The sequence below is a fragment of the Bemisia tabaci genome, chromosome 7 (genome assembly GCF_918797505.1).
Source record: "Bemisia tabaci chromosome 7, PGI_BMITA_v3".
In the NCBI taxonomy this organism is placed as follows: Eukaryota; Metazoa; Arthropoda; class Insecta; order Hemiptera; family Aleyrodidae; genus Bemisia; species Bemisia tabaci.
In genome coordinates, this window is record NC_092799.1 from 23,892,295 (window position 1) to 23,910,061 (window position 17,767).

General features: G+C 45.7%; 1 protein-coding gene across 1 annotated transcript in view; it reads right to left on the minus strand.

Moving 5' to 3' along the window:
* ds (dachsous cadherin-related 1) overlaps window positions 1-17,767 on the minus strand; it is a 392,936-nt gene that overhangs the window by 25,517 nt on the left and 349,652 nt on the right. Inside the window, 3 exon segments of the mRNA XM_072302784.1 lie at window positions 3,845-4,107; window positions 5,500-5,678; window positions 17,200-17,619. Of these exon segments, the coding sequence (XP_072158885.1) occupies window positions 3,845-4,107; window positions 5,500-5,678; window positions 17,200-17,619 (862 nt within the window).

Sequence of the window (17,767 nt, forward strand, 5' to 3'; positions counted from 1 at the left end):
AAAAGAGACATTGACCTGGAGACTTAAACGCAAACGTAGGAAAGTTTGCCACCGACACTGATGGTGGGTAAATGGAGAATTTGCAAGTTTCTGATAAAATTGGGCAGTCATATTCTTATGGAGAATCGAACTATTGGAATCCATTTCAGAACCTTGCACTGGAGTTAAGTTCCTTCGTTTGGGAAAAGACAAAATCCTCGCAGAGACGGCAGGAGCCGAGCAATCCGCGATCAACGAACGGAGAACATCCCGAATTTCCTTCATTCCAAATTGGACGCGGCAGACCTACCTCCGCTCTTCCTAACCTCGCCTCACACCAACGCGACGCGAATTTTTTCGACGCGGACAAGACAATATCTCACGACTAAGTGGCCCGACCGCAGAGGCAAAATAAATAAGCGAGCGGCGCATGAGCGAAAAACCCAACTTGCATGCAGATTTAATTTCAGATAAAACCGATTCACTACAGCCAAATTGAGTTCTTCAAACCGTTCGGGCTGGATCTTTAAAAACGAATTTACAACCGATCCATTGCGCATGTGCACCTTTGAGCAGAACGGTTCGAGCGAGGTTGCCGCTTGCTGAATCATCCCGAAGGAGCCGATCGGAAAATTGAGGGATTATTTGAGAGGAAGCGGCATCACTTTCACTTGAATGGGCGGAACGAGGAATTCCTTGTGAAAAGAGCACAGTGAGCCGATTATTGAAAATCATCGACAAAGCTATAGACAAAGAGGACATGAAGGATTTGGAGAGATCCTGTCGGTGGAAGCAGGTGGTTGCATAATGGACAAAGATGGTGAGTGATAGTCTATCTAACGGCAACCCACGAGAGACCCTATAGTCAGTTCATCATTTACTCCCGTAGTCTATAGGAACCACCCATTTCAACCTTCAAGATCGCTCACTTCTCTCTATGTCCTAGGGACAAAGTGGACCTATGGACCATCCGATGGATGAAAAAGGCTGAAAATTACGAGATTTCTACTATTCAGCGACGACTGATAACTCCCAAATTCAGCATGTGATTTCGGCTCATCTCCTTAGCCCTCCCTTAGTCATAGAGAGAACCATATGGGGCGTTCCTGGGGAAATGAACTGTTTGAGGAACGACCAGTGCTTCATTTTATTTTACCAAAGGTCCGGGGTTCCCGGAATCCATTCTGATTTCCAGAAGTTCCGAGAAAAATTCAGATTTTATCACAAGTGCCAGAAAAAAATTCTGAAATACGTCCGATTCGTTAAATACGAAGAAAAAATCATCAAATTTGATCGAATAGTCGGTCAAACAGACGGAAAACCCCGAAATTGAGGGACGATTCTAAAAAAAGCTAGAAGTCTGTGGATTTCAAAAGTTCCGGAAAATTTCGAAAGTTCCGAAATTGGGAATTAGTTCCGGAAAATTAGAGCACTAGAACGTCCAAGAATACGACCTTTGGTCACTGCTGAGAAATGACAGTAAGGAGCAACCGGTCAGATGGGGGCAAAGTATAGGGTCACGGGGGTGACTCGGTGAGGGCGGCAGACGAGAGAGCACCGTTGGCTTTGATGGAGAAGATAGTTAGCCGGCGATGTTGACACAGCGTCTTGGTGTTTGAATAATAATAACATGATAAAGCTATTAAAGGCGGAACGGGGTGGGCGGGTGAGGAGGACGCCCAAGATGGGTCTCTTTACGGCCAGACTTGGGTCTTGCTCTTGAGGAAGCTAATATTTACTTAACAAGATGCGTATCACAACAGTTGAAAGAATTTCACGGCCGAGCTTCTAGCGGCCCATCGTCGGCCGGCCGTCAAACATCACTATTTTCCTATTGAAACAATGGAAATGGGGTGCATTAACGGAAAAATACGGCAACGTTGCACCAAAGCAACGTTGCCAAGTTCTGTCATCAAAGCGTGATCGAATGGACCTATGGACAAGATAAGAGTTTGTGGCTGGATCTGTGAAAAGAGACTCCCGGTGAAACTTTTCATACTTCCTCATCAAAATTGTTCATAGAGCACGTTAAACTTACTAAAATCTCTTACTTTACAGCCACTCATACTCTTAGAATGGATCAGATTCACCAAGTCTTTTAAATCTGACTTATTTTCATCGAGCCTGCTTGTCTTAAAACTCCATCAGCTGAAATGGCTCTCATCAACTCTTGGCCGCGCAAAGGTTCTCGTAATCCTCCATCAGACCCTTGAGAACTCCCCTCAGATCAAGCGATTGGAGTTGAGTGACCACGCACAACATACTGGAATACGCACTAAGAAAAAACGGCGTACCAACATGCGGATGTTGCTAAATTTACTCTGACAAAATATTTGTTTTCGAGGGAGATTTTGAATATTTTTACTTGAAATTTTCGGGTATTTTATATTAAAATTGTGAGTAAAATTATGTAAAAAGTGAGGAGAAAAATATGCAAAACTATTGGGAAAATTCGTTTTTTATCGGGATAAATTTGGCAACCTTTCGATGTTCATACGGCGTTTAGGAAATGAGTATTGGCGGATTATTCGCGTGAGGAGGGATGAGAAGCCGGGAAGTACCAGTGGTGAAGCGTGAATCATCTCGACTACGTATCGATATTTCCCTATTTGAAGCTATGTTAAAGAATCGATTATTTAGGTATATCCTGACAATCGATACTTTTCCATGTGTTTATATGGCGGATGGATCGATCCATCGCAAAGCACGACTGGCACCGGGAGGACGGCGCCAATCTAATTACATTCCGAGGAGCGTTGATCTGTTCTCGTTTGTTCGTACGAGGCGCTGCTATGCGTTTCGTCGGCACGACAGGAAGCAATTCGGCCGGCACCGGAAATTGAGGACATAAAATGGGATAACACTAATTGCAGCACGTAATAAAAACACATTAAAACGAGACCGAGCAAGAAAAAACGCTGAGAAAACCCGCGGATTCCGACAATTGTCATAAACCGTTTGTTTCGTCGTGTTTCCTCGCCGTGTCGCACACGCCGTCCGCCGGCCGTTGCCACATTTCATTCAAAATTAATAATTACCAAATACAAGCGTATCTTTTTCTTCTTTCAGGATTGCCACAGAATTTCGAAACTGAATTTCCCTGAGTTCTCAGACACATCTTGATAAAATTCCCTGGCAGTTAAAGATATGCCAGATGGTTAGAAAGACATGGATTTAAATAGTTATCCGGCAAAATTTTTTGTTCGAAACGTTCAACCCATTCTAGAGAGCGAATAAGGGTGGCTTCACCGTTTTCCCCTGACACTTTCGTCATTATTTTCTCTAATATTTCCAGGTTTTCCCTGACTTTTTGAAATTCCCTGCGATATTTCCCGGCATTCCCTGACTGTGGCGACCATGTTCTTTCTTCCGTACCCCTTCTCTCTCCCCTTTTTTTCTGCCTTCTTTTTACGGGCAAACGGTAGGGGCGTATCAGGGGTGCAGAATCTTCTAAGCTTCCACATTTTCATGTGCCCGCCAGCCAGTTCTGCACATTTTTCTTGTCAGTTTTTCACTTAATTCCCCACCAATATGAAAAAAGATAACGTTTTTCTTCTGTATTCCTTCGATTTTCGACTTTTGGTCCCCTAAAATGTTCCCTACTTCGGGGGGTTTTCAGTCATCAGTTTTTCACTTAATTTCCCACCAATATGAAAAAAAAGATAGCGTTTTTCTTCTGTATTCCTTCGATTTTCGACTTTTGGCCCCCTCGGGGGGCCAAATGTTCCCTCCTTCGGGCCTGTGATCGGGCATTTTCTGCACGCCTGGGGCGTACCTCCCTGCGGATCCGCCAATGACATCCTGATCTGCTGTTGTATTTCTTGTGATACCAGTGAAATCGAGTAGGTGAAAGAAGGGAACTGACCTGTGAAGGGGTGGATGAGGAAGCTGGAGTTGCTGGGGATGAGCGAGTAGCGGATGGCGGCGTTGTTGTCGAGGTCCCTGTCGGTGGCCTTGACGGAGCCGACGAGGGCCCCGCGATCCCGGTTCTCCTCGATCGAGAACTTGTACTCGTCCTTGGTGAACACCGGGTCGTTGTCGTTCGTGTCCGAGACGCTCACCACCATGTTCGCCACCGCCGTCGAGGCCGGGGTCCCATTGTCCGTCGCCGTTACCTTCAGCAAGTACCTGAAGACAAAAATACGCCATCAGACTCCCATCCAAATCATCAAATTAAATCATGACGCAGTTCATGACCTCAGGCTCAATTTCAAGATTTTAGGAGTTGCGCTGGTCACAGACATAGAGTACCTAGAGTCGTAATGCAAGTCGGAGAGCTGGCGCCACTTTTAAGCATTTTCCAGGTCTCGAATTCCGAGATTCCTGTGCGGCGCCGGGTCCCTTTTTCGATACATAATCGATTGTTTGCGATACATGGGGACCCGGCCATGTTCCACACCGCCATTTTGGATCGAATATGTATCGAAAAAGTGACCCCGCACACCGGGCTCGGAACTCGTCGAGCAGAACATGGTGCCACCTTTCCCACTTACATTACGACTCTATATACTCTATGGTCACAGAATCGTGATTTTATGCTTGATTCTTGTAGATTAGCTAAAGAGTAATCAGATCCGTCCAAACCGCAACTTTCTAAGTTCAATATTAACCGAGATATCGCCCTTTGAAAAGTCGAGTTTTTGACGTCATCCACCGCAGTAGCGACACCCTTGGTTCCTTCCACCTCGTTTTCATCCAAGTTTCACATTGAGTAACCAGTCACCGACTGATGAAAGCAAGGTGGAGGAAACCACGGGTGTCACTAACGCGGTGGATGACGTTAAAAACCCGACTTTTCAAAGGGTGATATCTCGGTTAATATTGAACGTAGAAAGTTGCTAATTAGACAGATCTTATTATTTTTAGCTAATCTACAAGAATCAAGCACCAAAACACGATTCTCTGACCAGCGCAACTGACCCATCCACGACCTCAGGGTGGATTTCAAATTTTCAGAAGAACGATGCGCATGCCGCATTGTCGCAGGCAATTAGCAATCAGCGGCAGTTGGCAAGCCACAAAAAAACAGATAGAAAAACATAAACATCTGAAATAAAGGAACAAGATTAGGTAGGAAATAGGTATTTCTGTTTATTCTCTGTTTTATTCACATTTCCTCACACTATCTCTCTCCAAATATTAGCTGTAAATTTGCTTCTCTTTTGATTCAGACTTGAAGTAAAAATACTGTAAGAAACCAGCGAATCGCCTGTCTTCTCTGACCTCCGAAACACCGTCGAGGCATCTCCGCATCCACGTAACACCAAACTCTACATCACTCCACGGCGTCTTATCAAATCCCAGGATCTCCGCTCGATCATTGGTAACTGCACCGGGGGGAAAAAATCACACATTTCACAACCCCATGTTCCACGAGCTTCGGCGGGAACCAAGTTACACCGTGGAGCCTATCAAAGCTCAGGATCTCGATGGGGGCGGATTACGGGCTTTTTCGAGGCATGCGGTTCATTAAAGGGGGGACCAGGGGGGCGAGGGGAGGGGGGGGGGAGCGGTACATACCTGTCTCTTGTTTCCCGGTCGAGGTGTTTCTTGAGGTAGACCCAGCCGGTGTTGGCATGGACGCCAAAAATCTCCTGGGCCGTCCTGGCTTCGTCGTCACCACTGCCGCTCCTGACCAATTTATAGGTGAGCCGGGCGTTGTTGCCCGTGTCCAGGTCCACGGCCGTCACCTGCACCACCTGCGGCAGAACAGAAACTATCAGACATCCCGTTCAACATCGACACGGCCTCAGTGCGCTACGGCTCGGGCCCGCCATGCACAGCGCAACACAACATCCGACAAAAAAATTTCACTGAAATGGAGAGACTTTCACGTGGCTGAAATTGCATAACCAAAAAATGGAGGTGTGTTCAATTCTTCAAAAGGTGGATTAAATTACCCTTTATCTTTCGATGGTATCTAATTAAATCGGCTCGTACAAAAACCGCTACTGTAATTATTTTGCGTCTGTTTTCTTCTCCTCGCCAAAGATAGATGTTACCACGAAAGAGGTGTAAAAACTCAATTTGGGGATGAGGTCTTCAACTCTAAAACCAGTCTCAATCTCATTTTCATGGTTACATTAATTGATCCTTGTTTAATATTATAAACGAACAGAAAAAACAACAACAACGAAACTTAAAACTAGAGGAGGAGACAAATCGCGATTATGCATTCAGATTTAGAGCACTCTTCCGGCGATATCGCTTTGACTCCTTCTACGTCATCAGATCGTAGATCTGTCATTCAGAATCTAACTCGCAAAATTATTGGCAAAACCCAATGCCATTCTATTTTTTTTTTCTTTCCATGTTTTTTCTCGAGTGTGACGCGTTGGTACAAGGTGCGTTACCACGCGCGAGGCGATAACAGGTAATGGCGACAAAACATCGCTAGAGGTTGGGCCATGTCCGTTGCTGGCAACCGAGACTCTGACACCCTCTCATTACGCTCATGAGTAAGCAATTCAGGCGGGACGTCCTTGACCCGCTTCGTTTATATGCATGGCTCGACGGCGTTCTGAGGAGGAAAGGGGGCAGGAGAAATAAATTGTTGGCGAAAAACCTGGGATTACATGCAGGGTAACTTGTTACCCCGAATAACGAAATTCCTCGAATGATGAGTTTCGACGGTATCCTTCTTATCGAGGGATATAGGGTCTCTCGCAGGTTGCCGTTAGTTGGTCTATTACTGACCTCCTTTGTCCACTTCAACCACCCGCTTCCACAAATAGGACTGCTTTATGTTCAGTTTGTCTCTTTTGCCTATAGCTATGTCTATCAATTTCACTGATCGCAGCCCGCTTCGGGCTGATTATTGAAATTGATAGACAAAGCGATAGAGAAAGAAGACATATAGAGTATGGGGCAATCCTATTGGTTGAAATGGGTAGTTCTTAGACTAAGGGGGTAAATACTATTAACTACTATCGGGTCTCTCGTGGGTTGCCGTTAGTTAATCTATTAACTACGTCCTTTGTCCATAGCAACCACCCGCTTCCACCAATAGGATCCGGATCCCTCCATATGCCTTTTGTCTTATTTGTCTATCGTTTCGTCTATAGATTTCAATAATCGGCCCAATACGAACCTGGAATCCCTGGTGCGCATTTTAAGGGCAAGGACTCTTATCTCTCGGCTATTATCGACCAGAATGAAGCAGGATCCTGGAGCCAGGGACCCGCTTACCCGCTGTATCCGTGCCAAGGGCCGAGGCCGAAGGGACGCTGGAAATTCCATCACGAGCAGGGTCAAGCGAGTTGCATAGCAAGTGCAATTGAATTAAAATAAACGAATTATTCCCGAGTAGCAATTACAGGGAGGCGGATCAAAAACGAGCGGTCGCGGGGTGGGGAGGGGGCGCTGTATCGAGTATCGGGTGGAAATAAGTAATACGAAACTCGGTTTGATAGATAACGTGGAGCGGGGCGGGGGGCGGGGGGCGGAGAGTCGATGTATCCGGATGGTGGATGGTGGATGCGTCCGAGTTGGACATCCATCGACGCGACGCGACGCAGCAACGCTCACCGGCCAACTAATGAAACATTCCTCCTCCCCGCCGCCACCCCACTCGCCTCGCAGTGATGCCGCCGGCCGCCGAGCGAAATTTCTCCGAGCTTGCCCGGTTCCAACTTTTGAGCTTTAGAGCTTTCCCGGATGAAGGGCTTTGATAGAAATAGTACGGACAAAGGATCCCATGAAGAAAAAAAGTTGACGATTGAACGCAAATGTAGTTTCAATTCTCTCTCACACTGGTTCAAATTATACAGATTTTTTTCTCGAAGGGTTTTCTTTTGAAAATACTTAGGTACGTGGTATCTTCATTGTGGTATTGTATTGTCAGTATTGAGGGGAATGTAAGATATCCATTATTCCAGAGCGACAAATGAGAATTCTCAGTTTGGTTGTACATGGGAGAAAATTACAACTATTAAGAAAATTAACCTGTTGGTGGGGAAAGGGCGAACTATCCAGCTTCACGGCTAAATATATCAAGGAGAAGAGAAAATACATTCAGTAGGTACCTCCTTAACAGAAAAACTCGGTACTTTTTCAGTACCTCCATTCGACGAAATTTGAAAAATTTAGACAAATTGAATTTCCCGCTCCAATTACGACAAAAATGACAAAAATTCCGGACTCTCTTGCGGAAATTTGCACTTTTTCAGTACTTCCCGACCGCCCTTAAAAAATTAGTACTATTTCCGGGGATCCCGGACTTGCAGACACCCTGTTTCAAGCTGCAGCCTAGGGAGGATATGAGCACGAAATTTCTGAAATATATCACCTCTGTCCAGTGGCGTGGCGTGTTTTGCGATACATCGATTGTTCTGTCACTTAAACCTATGGTAAAGAATCGATCTTTAAGGTGTTCACTGCGAACACCCTGATTATCGATCCTTTTCCATAGGTTTCAATGGCATAACAATCGATACATCGCAAAGCACACCAAACCACTGCCTCTGTCTGGAAAGGGAAGCTTTCCGGCGGAAAGTTGGCCGGCAACGTGGCCGCGAGGCTTTTGACTCGGGCTCGCGATGGCCAACGGAGCTGGGGAATGGCGGAAATGATCTGACCTTTCGGGTGCTTACTCTCCGATATCAACGCTCGACGCTGCGCCGGGCCGCTTGAAATTGAAGCACGCGCGGCTGCGGCACGCCCACCGTTTGACATCATATTGTGCGGCGACTCTCTTCATTGAGCTCCTCTCAAAAATTTACGAGCCGAGCGTTCGGCGTTTCGGCCCCGATGCGCATGCGCAGACGCACGCAAACGTAAACGCAAACACCGTAACGTCGCGGGCCTTCCGTTAGCGCCATAAACTAAGGCCCTTTTCCAACTCCCTCCGTGACTTCTACGGTTCCGTAAGGGCCCCCCGAACGTACGTGAGGAAACCTGACCCACGACCGCATCCAACTTGCGCTGGGGATGGCGCGGCGGCCGACATCGCAACTTTTCTGACGCTGCGTTCAAGTCTCCGGGCTATGAGGCTACTAGTTCCAAAGTGTACAATGTCCATTTTGGTTGAAATTGAGTGAGGAGTGTTTTCTTTGCGGCCGGCATCGCAACTTTTCTGATGCTACGTTCAGGTCTCCGGGCTAAGCGGCTATACTAGTTCCAAAGTGTACTATGTCCATTTTGGTTGAAATTGAGTAAGGAGTGTATACTTTGCGGCCGGCATCGCAACTTTTCTGATGCTGCGTTCAAGTCTCCGGGCTGTGACGCTGTGAGGCTACTAGTTCCAAAGTATACAATGTCCATTTTGGTTGAAATTGAGTAAGGAGTGTATTCTTGGCGGCCGGCATCGCAACTTTTCTGATGCTGCGTTCAAGTCTCCGGGCTATGAGGCTACTAGTTCCCAAGTGTACAATGTCCATTTCGGTTGAAATTAGGTAAGGAGTGTATTCTTGATCAGCCATTAGAGGATAATCGAAAAATAATTTAATTGTGTGTCAAAACAACCAAAATTATTGTTGATTGAACGTATTCATGTTGAATGGAATCGTGTGCAAGTGGAAAGATGGGGTGTGCTCGTTAGTTGAGGGCCATAAGAATGGCCATCCACCTGTTCCTGAAATGACTCGCTTTTTAAAAAGAAATCTTAAAAGGCCCTTTTTGATGAGCGATATCTCCGTTAGCGTTGGACGTAAAAACTTGGCGCTTTAACAGATTGTTATATTTTGTCCGAATGTTTACCCTTAGACCATGAAAACACGATTCTGTGACTAGAACACATAATCCATCAGACGAAATGAGCTCCGGATCCCCCGAGGTGGGTGAATGTCCCATGGACGCGCAACGCGGTCTGTGGGGCCCGCACCGGCCGGCGAGATCCGGGGTGTCGACTCTGCCGTACAACGAAAAAAAGACGTAAGTGGAGTCCAGGATGAGCCCTGAGACACGTATGAGTACGTACTAACCATGGCTCATTCAGAATAACACTTGCGGCTCTCTTCTCTATCGCGGCAGTACCGTCGGTTCATTACCCGACGCGGCGGCGACGAGCGATGTGAGCGTGAAATGTGAAAGAAAACGAAGGTGAGCGATGGTTGTGGGGGTCCCCCCCCCCTCCGGTCCCCGAGGGCGGGGGGATTGAGATTTTCTTTTTCATTTCGACCGTGTTATCAGATCTGATCTCGGGACCTTTGAGTCATTAATCAGATTTGAATTCAGCCATAATGAAGAAAGGTGTCAGAGCTCTGGGGTATTGCACCGGGCAGGTTGCCGACTTTCCGACGAGTTCTTCTGGGGAGGAGGGGGGGGGGAGGATGCGGGCTCTGGGCTTTGACTGGAGAGAAATCAAACATTGCGCCGAAATGCATTCGCAAGGGAAACCAAAGTTTTCTCCCACCCCTCGGATTTTCTTGTGAAAAACACAGTTAAAAATAAAGGATTTACTATGAGTGAATAGCCGGCGTGAAAAAAAAATCCAGCGCGAATTTCGCGCCGTACTCTGAGTTAATGAATCAGAGCAGTGGCGTGGCGTGAATAATCGATTATCGATATCTCGCCATTTGAAGCTATGGTAAAGAATCGATTACTAAGGTGTTCGCTGCGAACACCCTGATAATCGATCTTTTTTCATAGGTTTAAATGCGCCACTGAATCAGAGCGTAAATGAATCAGTGAGTTCGAAGACGCACCAACTCGGAAAAAAAAATTGTCCAGGAAACACCTAAAACTGCGCAGCTGGCGAAGAGGTTAGTTTAAGAAAAACCTTTTTGGTGCCAAAGGACAAGTACTTAGAGACTTTGAAAGCACCAAGTTGGAATCGATACACCATGTTTGATGACGTAGTATTAAGCATTTAAAAATGTCCGAGTTGGTGTGTTTTCGTTCTCACCGACTTTCAGATACTGATTTTTCATAGTCTGCCTGGAAAAATTTATATTTTTCGACCTGAATTTCCGGAACTAACCATAGGCAACTCACGTGAGACCCTTCAGTCCACAATTTTCTCCTTTAATCTTTGGGAACCACCAATTTCAACCAATAAGATCGCTCCATATGTCTTCTTTGTCTAAAGCTTTGTACGTCAATTTCAATAACCAGCTGGGACCGCTGGGGAGGGACGGAATAATAGAGCTCCGATATTGGCAAGCACAAAGAATGAGGGAAGGGAAAAGGGGCACAAGAGAGATTACTCCCATTATTGAATGAGTTTTTAAAGGTATTTTTGATGACAAGAGATGCTGTTCGGATGAACTACGCATGCAAGAAATGAATGGGGCCTCACAACACCCGCTACGCAGGTGATTGATGGTGGGATAGATGATAGCTTTGGCCATCAAGATAAACGCTTTTCCGCGAACGAGGAGCTTTCTCGGAAAATATTTCTTAAGCCAAGAGCCTGACTGTGAGAGGTCGCATTGATTTTCGCTTCAATGAGTGAGTTGGCATGTGTCACAATCATGTTAATTTCGATTATAGATCATAGATTAGCGGAACAGAAAAGATTTAGTTCAAACGCTATTATATTAATGGGTTCGCACGCCCTTCCGAAGAGAGCGGTTATTGACATCATCAACTGTGATTCACCACATGCAGACTTGGGTGACAGGTACGTAACGGGAGGGGGGGGGGTTTCAAATTCCGAATTTCAGCGTAACCAAGTGAAGGAACAGCCTTAAAGAGTAAAGTTGAACTAAACATTTACATTCTCTTTGTTTTCCACTGTTGAACTAAACTATATGGTGTATACTATATTCTTGATTTTTGTGATTCCCTGCATTTCCGAGGAAGAATTCCCTAATGAAAACTGACATTTTGAAATAAAGTAGATTCTTCTCCAAAGTTCGGAGGGGGGGGGGGTCAACGTCATAATTCTACATACGTCTGGTCCGTTCAAGTCGAGTCAACACATTTCGCCATTTTTCAAAATAATTTGATCTCGGGGCGGAGAGAGAAGAAAGTCCCCGTTTTTAGCACCAATTCCCTGACAAATTCTCTGATTTTTCCGAATATTTATCATTCCTTGATATAACCCGGTTGTTCCCGATTGACTCAGGATCTAGAAACCACGAGTCAATTAGTTACCATGTTCGAAAGTGAAACTTCCCGAACCTCAAATTATGATGGTAAATCAATAAAGCTTTTGAATTTCAAATGCAAGTTTGAGCCTCACTCCGGCGTCATTTTAAACAGGTTCGTCATCGAAATTTATATAATGATACATGACATGTGGCTGTGGCGGAAAACTAAAACCATTTTTTTCAAAACACTCGAGGATGTCCTGATCTGGAAATTATTAATTGGTCGATCCAATATCAATCCGTGTTCACTTTCACTGCGGATCCGCGTCGATACAGTTCTATCGAATATGATACGTTGTCTATGAACGTCTCTCCTGTTTCCGCCTCGACTTCTCCGAATTAATTACGGAAGTCCCCGTTGGGTGTTGAGCTTTCGGGCGGTGCATCCGTTGGGCGATGACTGATGAGCGTGTTGAGACGACTCGACGAATCAAAATATTCCCGGATCTGTATTATCGAACAGCTCGGGTGAATCAGATCCTAGAGCGATAATTCGGATCATTAAAGGTACCCGACATTGTATCGAAGAAAGAGAACATTTTGGGACCATTAGCTCGCACAGCGGGTTCCCGGGCACCGCACCCCTCTCTCCGCTTCGCGCCGCGCCGCCAAAGGTCCCCGATCCACGCTGTCGTGCTGAGGAAAAACGCCGTATGGACCTTTAGACGTTGCCAAGTTTCTTTCGATAAAAATCGGATTTACTGGGAAAATTGCGAATATTATTTTCCGAAAGTTTCAGACAATTAAGTACGCAATTTAATCTAAAATACTTGAAAATTTCAAGGAACAATATGCTTGAATGTCGTCAAAAATAAATGTTTTATCAAGGGAAATTTGGCAACTCTCGAATGTCCATATGGTGTTTTTCCTTAGCACGGCAGCACCGTCCTGGGACTTGTTCGGGGCCGATGGTTGCCGTGTCCATCAGTGGCGTGGCGTGAATTGCGATATATCGATTGTTAGGCCATTTAAACCTATGAAAAAGGATCGATAAACAGGGTGTTCGCAGCGAGCACCTTAATAATCGATTCTTTACCATATGTTTAAATGGCCTAACAATCGATATATCGCAATTCACGCCACGCCACTGGTGTCCATCTCGACGGCGCTTTCACTGTGTCTTGCCTATATCGCATGGGGAAAAAACTTATTGCTTGGGACCCGAAGTTCAAGTCGTATGGATCTCCGAGGATCTGGATCTGGATCGTGGATCCAAAAGCTTGAGTTCGAACCGAAGTTCGAGTCACACATCTTAAGTACTTCCGATGGCTCCATAGTTTTAACCGAATTGCTTCAGATGTGTGCCACGAACTTCGGCAACTAGACCTCATACTCCCGATCCAGGATCCGAGAACTTCATAGGATCAGAAATTCGGGTCCCAAGTGCGAAGTTTTTTCTTCGTGCAGGGCGGAGGGGGGGGGGGGGGCTATTTCTTTAAAGTTACTTTGTGTATTAATAGCAAGTGTAGAACCACAGAAAGGGGGGTAGTGGCATTTTGCGACACTCTTACGTTAGAGCTGGGTACAATGAAGGCGTCAATATAAAAAATCCTGAGCAAAGACCAACGAGCCGGTCAGTCCTCTTATTTGCGTTTTTTAAAATAGAATATAATTATCGACAACTTTCAAAAATAAATCTTTTCTATAGACAACAACATTTAAAAAAAAAAAATTGAGTGCAAAATAGTTTCTATCTACACGTTTCATTAGAATCCTTCTAAAATGCCAAAAATGCCACACATTTTACTTTTTCTACGCGGGGGAGAACCGCACACAAACCTTCCATTGACCACAAGGTAACAGGTGAATGGGTACTTTTAGGGCTCCCACTCAACCCTTAAAATTACCCTCTTGTTGGCTGCTGAGCAAAATGCAGAGTAGCTTGTTTAATAAAAAAGACGATTGTTTGGTCAAATGGTCGATGCTCGCACTGCTTAACCCAAAACCGAGCAGCCAAGAAGGAGGTAGCATGCTCATAAGTAATAATCCCCAAAAGTAAAAGTTTTCATGACTAAGGAAAAGGCTCCAGCTGAAATTCGCTCGTTCTCAGGTGCCTCGAGCGACTCGTAAAATAAAATACATTCATGTAGAAGTTAGAGCTGATTGTGAGTCAAGCCAACCACGAGAGCTCGAAAGTTGTCCAAATATTTTTTATGGTTTATTTTCTCCTCTCGGGACAGTTTCAAGTTCTGAAAGCAAAAACGCCGTTGTTCGGCCCATAAGCTCCCTCGAGTGACTCAGGAGTATAAATAATATCCGATGGGAGTGCGACGCGACGTCGATATGCGCATGCGCTGAATGCTCAATAAAAGTCAGAACGCGCGTTTGTTCGAGGGAGAATGGCTGTGCACACAAGGTGCTCATGCTCCGGAGACAATGGACCGTGTTTATGAGTCGTCGCACGGTGGATCGAGTCAATCAGAGAGGTCGGACAAGACATTTTTTACTTAAACTGCAAATTGATGTTTGGTTTCGTCACATTTTAAAGTTAAATGGATGCTTCGAGAGGATTTCACAAGAAAACCAATGGAACCACTTTCAGAACCTATGGTTTTAGTTGTTTTGGCACACAATTAAATTATTTTTCCATTATCCTCTATTGGCTGATCAAGAATACACCTTTTACTCAATTTGAACCAAAACATGGACATTGTACACTTTGGAACTAGTAGACTCATAGCCCGGAGACTTGAACGCAGCATCAGAAAAGTTGCGATGGCGCATCAGAGAGATCGGGCATGACAGTTTTGACTAAAACTGCAAATTTTGGTGTTTATCTCGTCACATTTTAAATTTCGAGGGGTGCTTATGGATGGAAATCTCACGAGGAAACAAATAAAACCACTTTCACAACCTTAAAGTTTCGTATAATCGGAGTTATAAGCGTTTAAAAATGCAAAATTTTGTCCGACCTCTCCAATGGACTCGATCCACTGTGCGTCGTCCATCGGGGATACGTGCTAAGTGACCAGGTCGAGTGCCCCTGGAAGAAAAACGCCGTATGAACCTTCACGCGCTGCCAATTTGTTTATAATAAAACACAGATTACCCAGGAAAATTTTCCTTATTTTTCTTTGAACTTTTCGGTGAATATTTTTCTCTATTTATGCTGATCAACCAAACGATTTTAAGGACAACTGTTGAAAACATTCCTCGAAAATAAATTCTTATGTAGAGGAAATTTGGCAAAGTAAGAATGTCCATACGGTGTTCTGCCTCAGCAAGGCAGGCTTGGGACTCGAACGAAAGCGTAGGATCCATCTCGGAGAAAACGTCACTTTCTAACGGAGGGAAACTGGCCGGAGCTTTTAATTTTTACAAAGCCTTGAATGATGCCTTTGTTTACGAGAAGGCTTTATGAATTCGAGATGACTGGCAGAATTAGGCTGGCATCCCGAAATCACTCGAATTCTTGCTGACCGCGTACTCAAAGAGATGGATTTACGTTTACTTTCAACCCGCCGGTTTCACCATTGGCGGATCCAGCAGTTTGGCAACACCGGATTTCCTCCATTTAAACCTATGGAAATGTATCGATTCTCGGGAGCCGGGAGCTCCGATAAGAATCGATTATTTAGCATAGGTTTAAATGGAGGAAATCCGGTGTTGCCAAATTGCTGGATCCGCCTCTGGGTTTCACTTTGGGATGAATGAGTTGCTCCTCTGATGCGTGAAGGGATCGAAATATAATCGATGATATTGCAAGACAAAACAAAAAATAACCAAAAGCAGAGAATGTTCGAACCTGCTTATAAATGATAAAAAGAACTATGCACAGTAATTAGCCAGTGCAGCTCTTACGTGATTCGTCATAATGCACCAAAAGCTACTACTCATGACGTATAGATTACGGCTCATACTGGGAGGCAAACACTGATCGACGGTAATAGTTTTATTTTCGAATATTAATGCATGTAGAGAGATCTCCATCGATACTTTTCCCACACAAATTCTTTCGACATGTATAGATGCGAACTAACTTATTTTGAACAATAATGACGTAGAAATTAAATTTAACTGATAGCGCTGGTGCGCTTGAGTTAAACAGCTCCTTCATCTCAATAGTTATGCAATTTCAGCTGCATGGACATCTAAGTTTGTTAAATTGTGCCATTATATGGGTACAACGTAAAAGAAATCTTGTGCCATCCAAACTGTCGCTGGTTCGAGTCAAGACCAATTCACACGGGTTCGTCAACTATGCAGCTTCTCTGCCCGACCATCATTCGACCACAATCGGCATGACGTAGAATTGGCTCCATCCATAAGAAATGCCAATGCACGGAAGGGCCTTTAAACTCGTCCACGGAGAATGACCCGTGTGAATTGGTCTCGGTTCGGTTGACCAGCGGGCTGATTGTTGAAATCGATAGACAAAGACATGGACAAAAGACAAAAGGGATATGAAGGCATCCTATAGGTGGAAGCAGGTGGTTGCAATGGAAAAAGGAAGTAGGCAATAGACCAACTATCGGCAACCCACGAGGGACCCTATAGTTATGTAGTCCATCATTTTCTCCTTCAGTCTACTGGAACCACCCATTTCAACCAATAGCTCCATACTCCTTATGTCTTCTTTGTCTGTACCTTTGTCTATTAAATTCAACAATCAGCCCACAGCCGGGCAGGCACACGATAGGCACACGATTTGAATAGAAAATGGCTCAAAAGTAACGATGACCGCACCAGCGGGCTGATTGTTGAAATTGATAGGCAAAGCTGTAGACGAAGAAGACAAAAGACATGTAGAGGAATCCTATTGGTGGAAGCGGGTGGTTGCGATGGACAAGGGAGGCAATAGACTAACTAACGGCAACCCACGAGGGACCCTATAGTTATACAGTCCATAATTTTTCCTTTAGTCTACAGGAACCACCCATTTCAACCAATAGCTCCATACTCCTCATGTCTTCCTCAGTGGCGGATCCAGCAATTTGGCAACAATGGAGTCCCACCATTTAAACCTATGTTAAATAATCGATTCTTGTCGGAGCACCTGGCCCCTCCAAGAATCGATACATTTTCATAGGTTTAAATGGAGAGAAGACAATGTTGCCGATTTGCTGGATCCGCCAATGGTCTTCTTGGTCTTTACCTTTGTCTATCAAATTGGACAATCAGCTCAGAGCCGGGGAGGCACACGGTATCCTCTGGAGTAAGCTAAGAAGAAGTGAAGCGGAGTACGTACCTGTGACTCGGGTTCGGCAGACTCGGGAACCGTGACGGAGTACTCGGACCTCTCGAAGACGGGCGGGTTGTCGTTGACGTCCTGGACCTCGAGGAGGACGGTGAGGTTGGCCGAGAGGGGTGGGTCGCCGGCGTCCGTGGCCGAGATGAGGAGCGTGTGCCGCTGGGCGGTCTCGTAGTCGAGGGCGCGGGTGAGGGTGACGTGCCCGGTCGTCGGGTCGATGGCGAAGAGCCGCGAGTCCACCGACGCCGACGACAGTAGCCGGTAGCGGACCAGGCCGTTGCTGCCCGAGTCCTTGTCCTTGGCGTGCGCCGCGTACAGCGGCGAGCCCACGCCCACGTTCTCCGGCACCGAGATCCGCACCGTCGCCGAGTCGAACTCCGGCGTGTTGTCGTTCTTGTCCTCGATCACGATGTTCACCTGCAACACACCCCGAACAACCCTTAGAGCACGTCTCATAACTTACCAGGACTCCCGATGAAGGGCGCCCTCAACAAGTAGCACTATCGCTCCCTTGACGAGGTTCTTGGACCCGACCAGAGACAAGAGACCCTCCACTGGCCTCCTA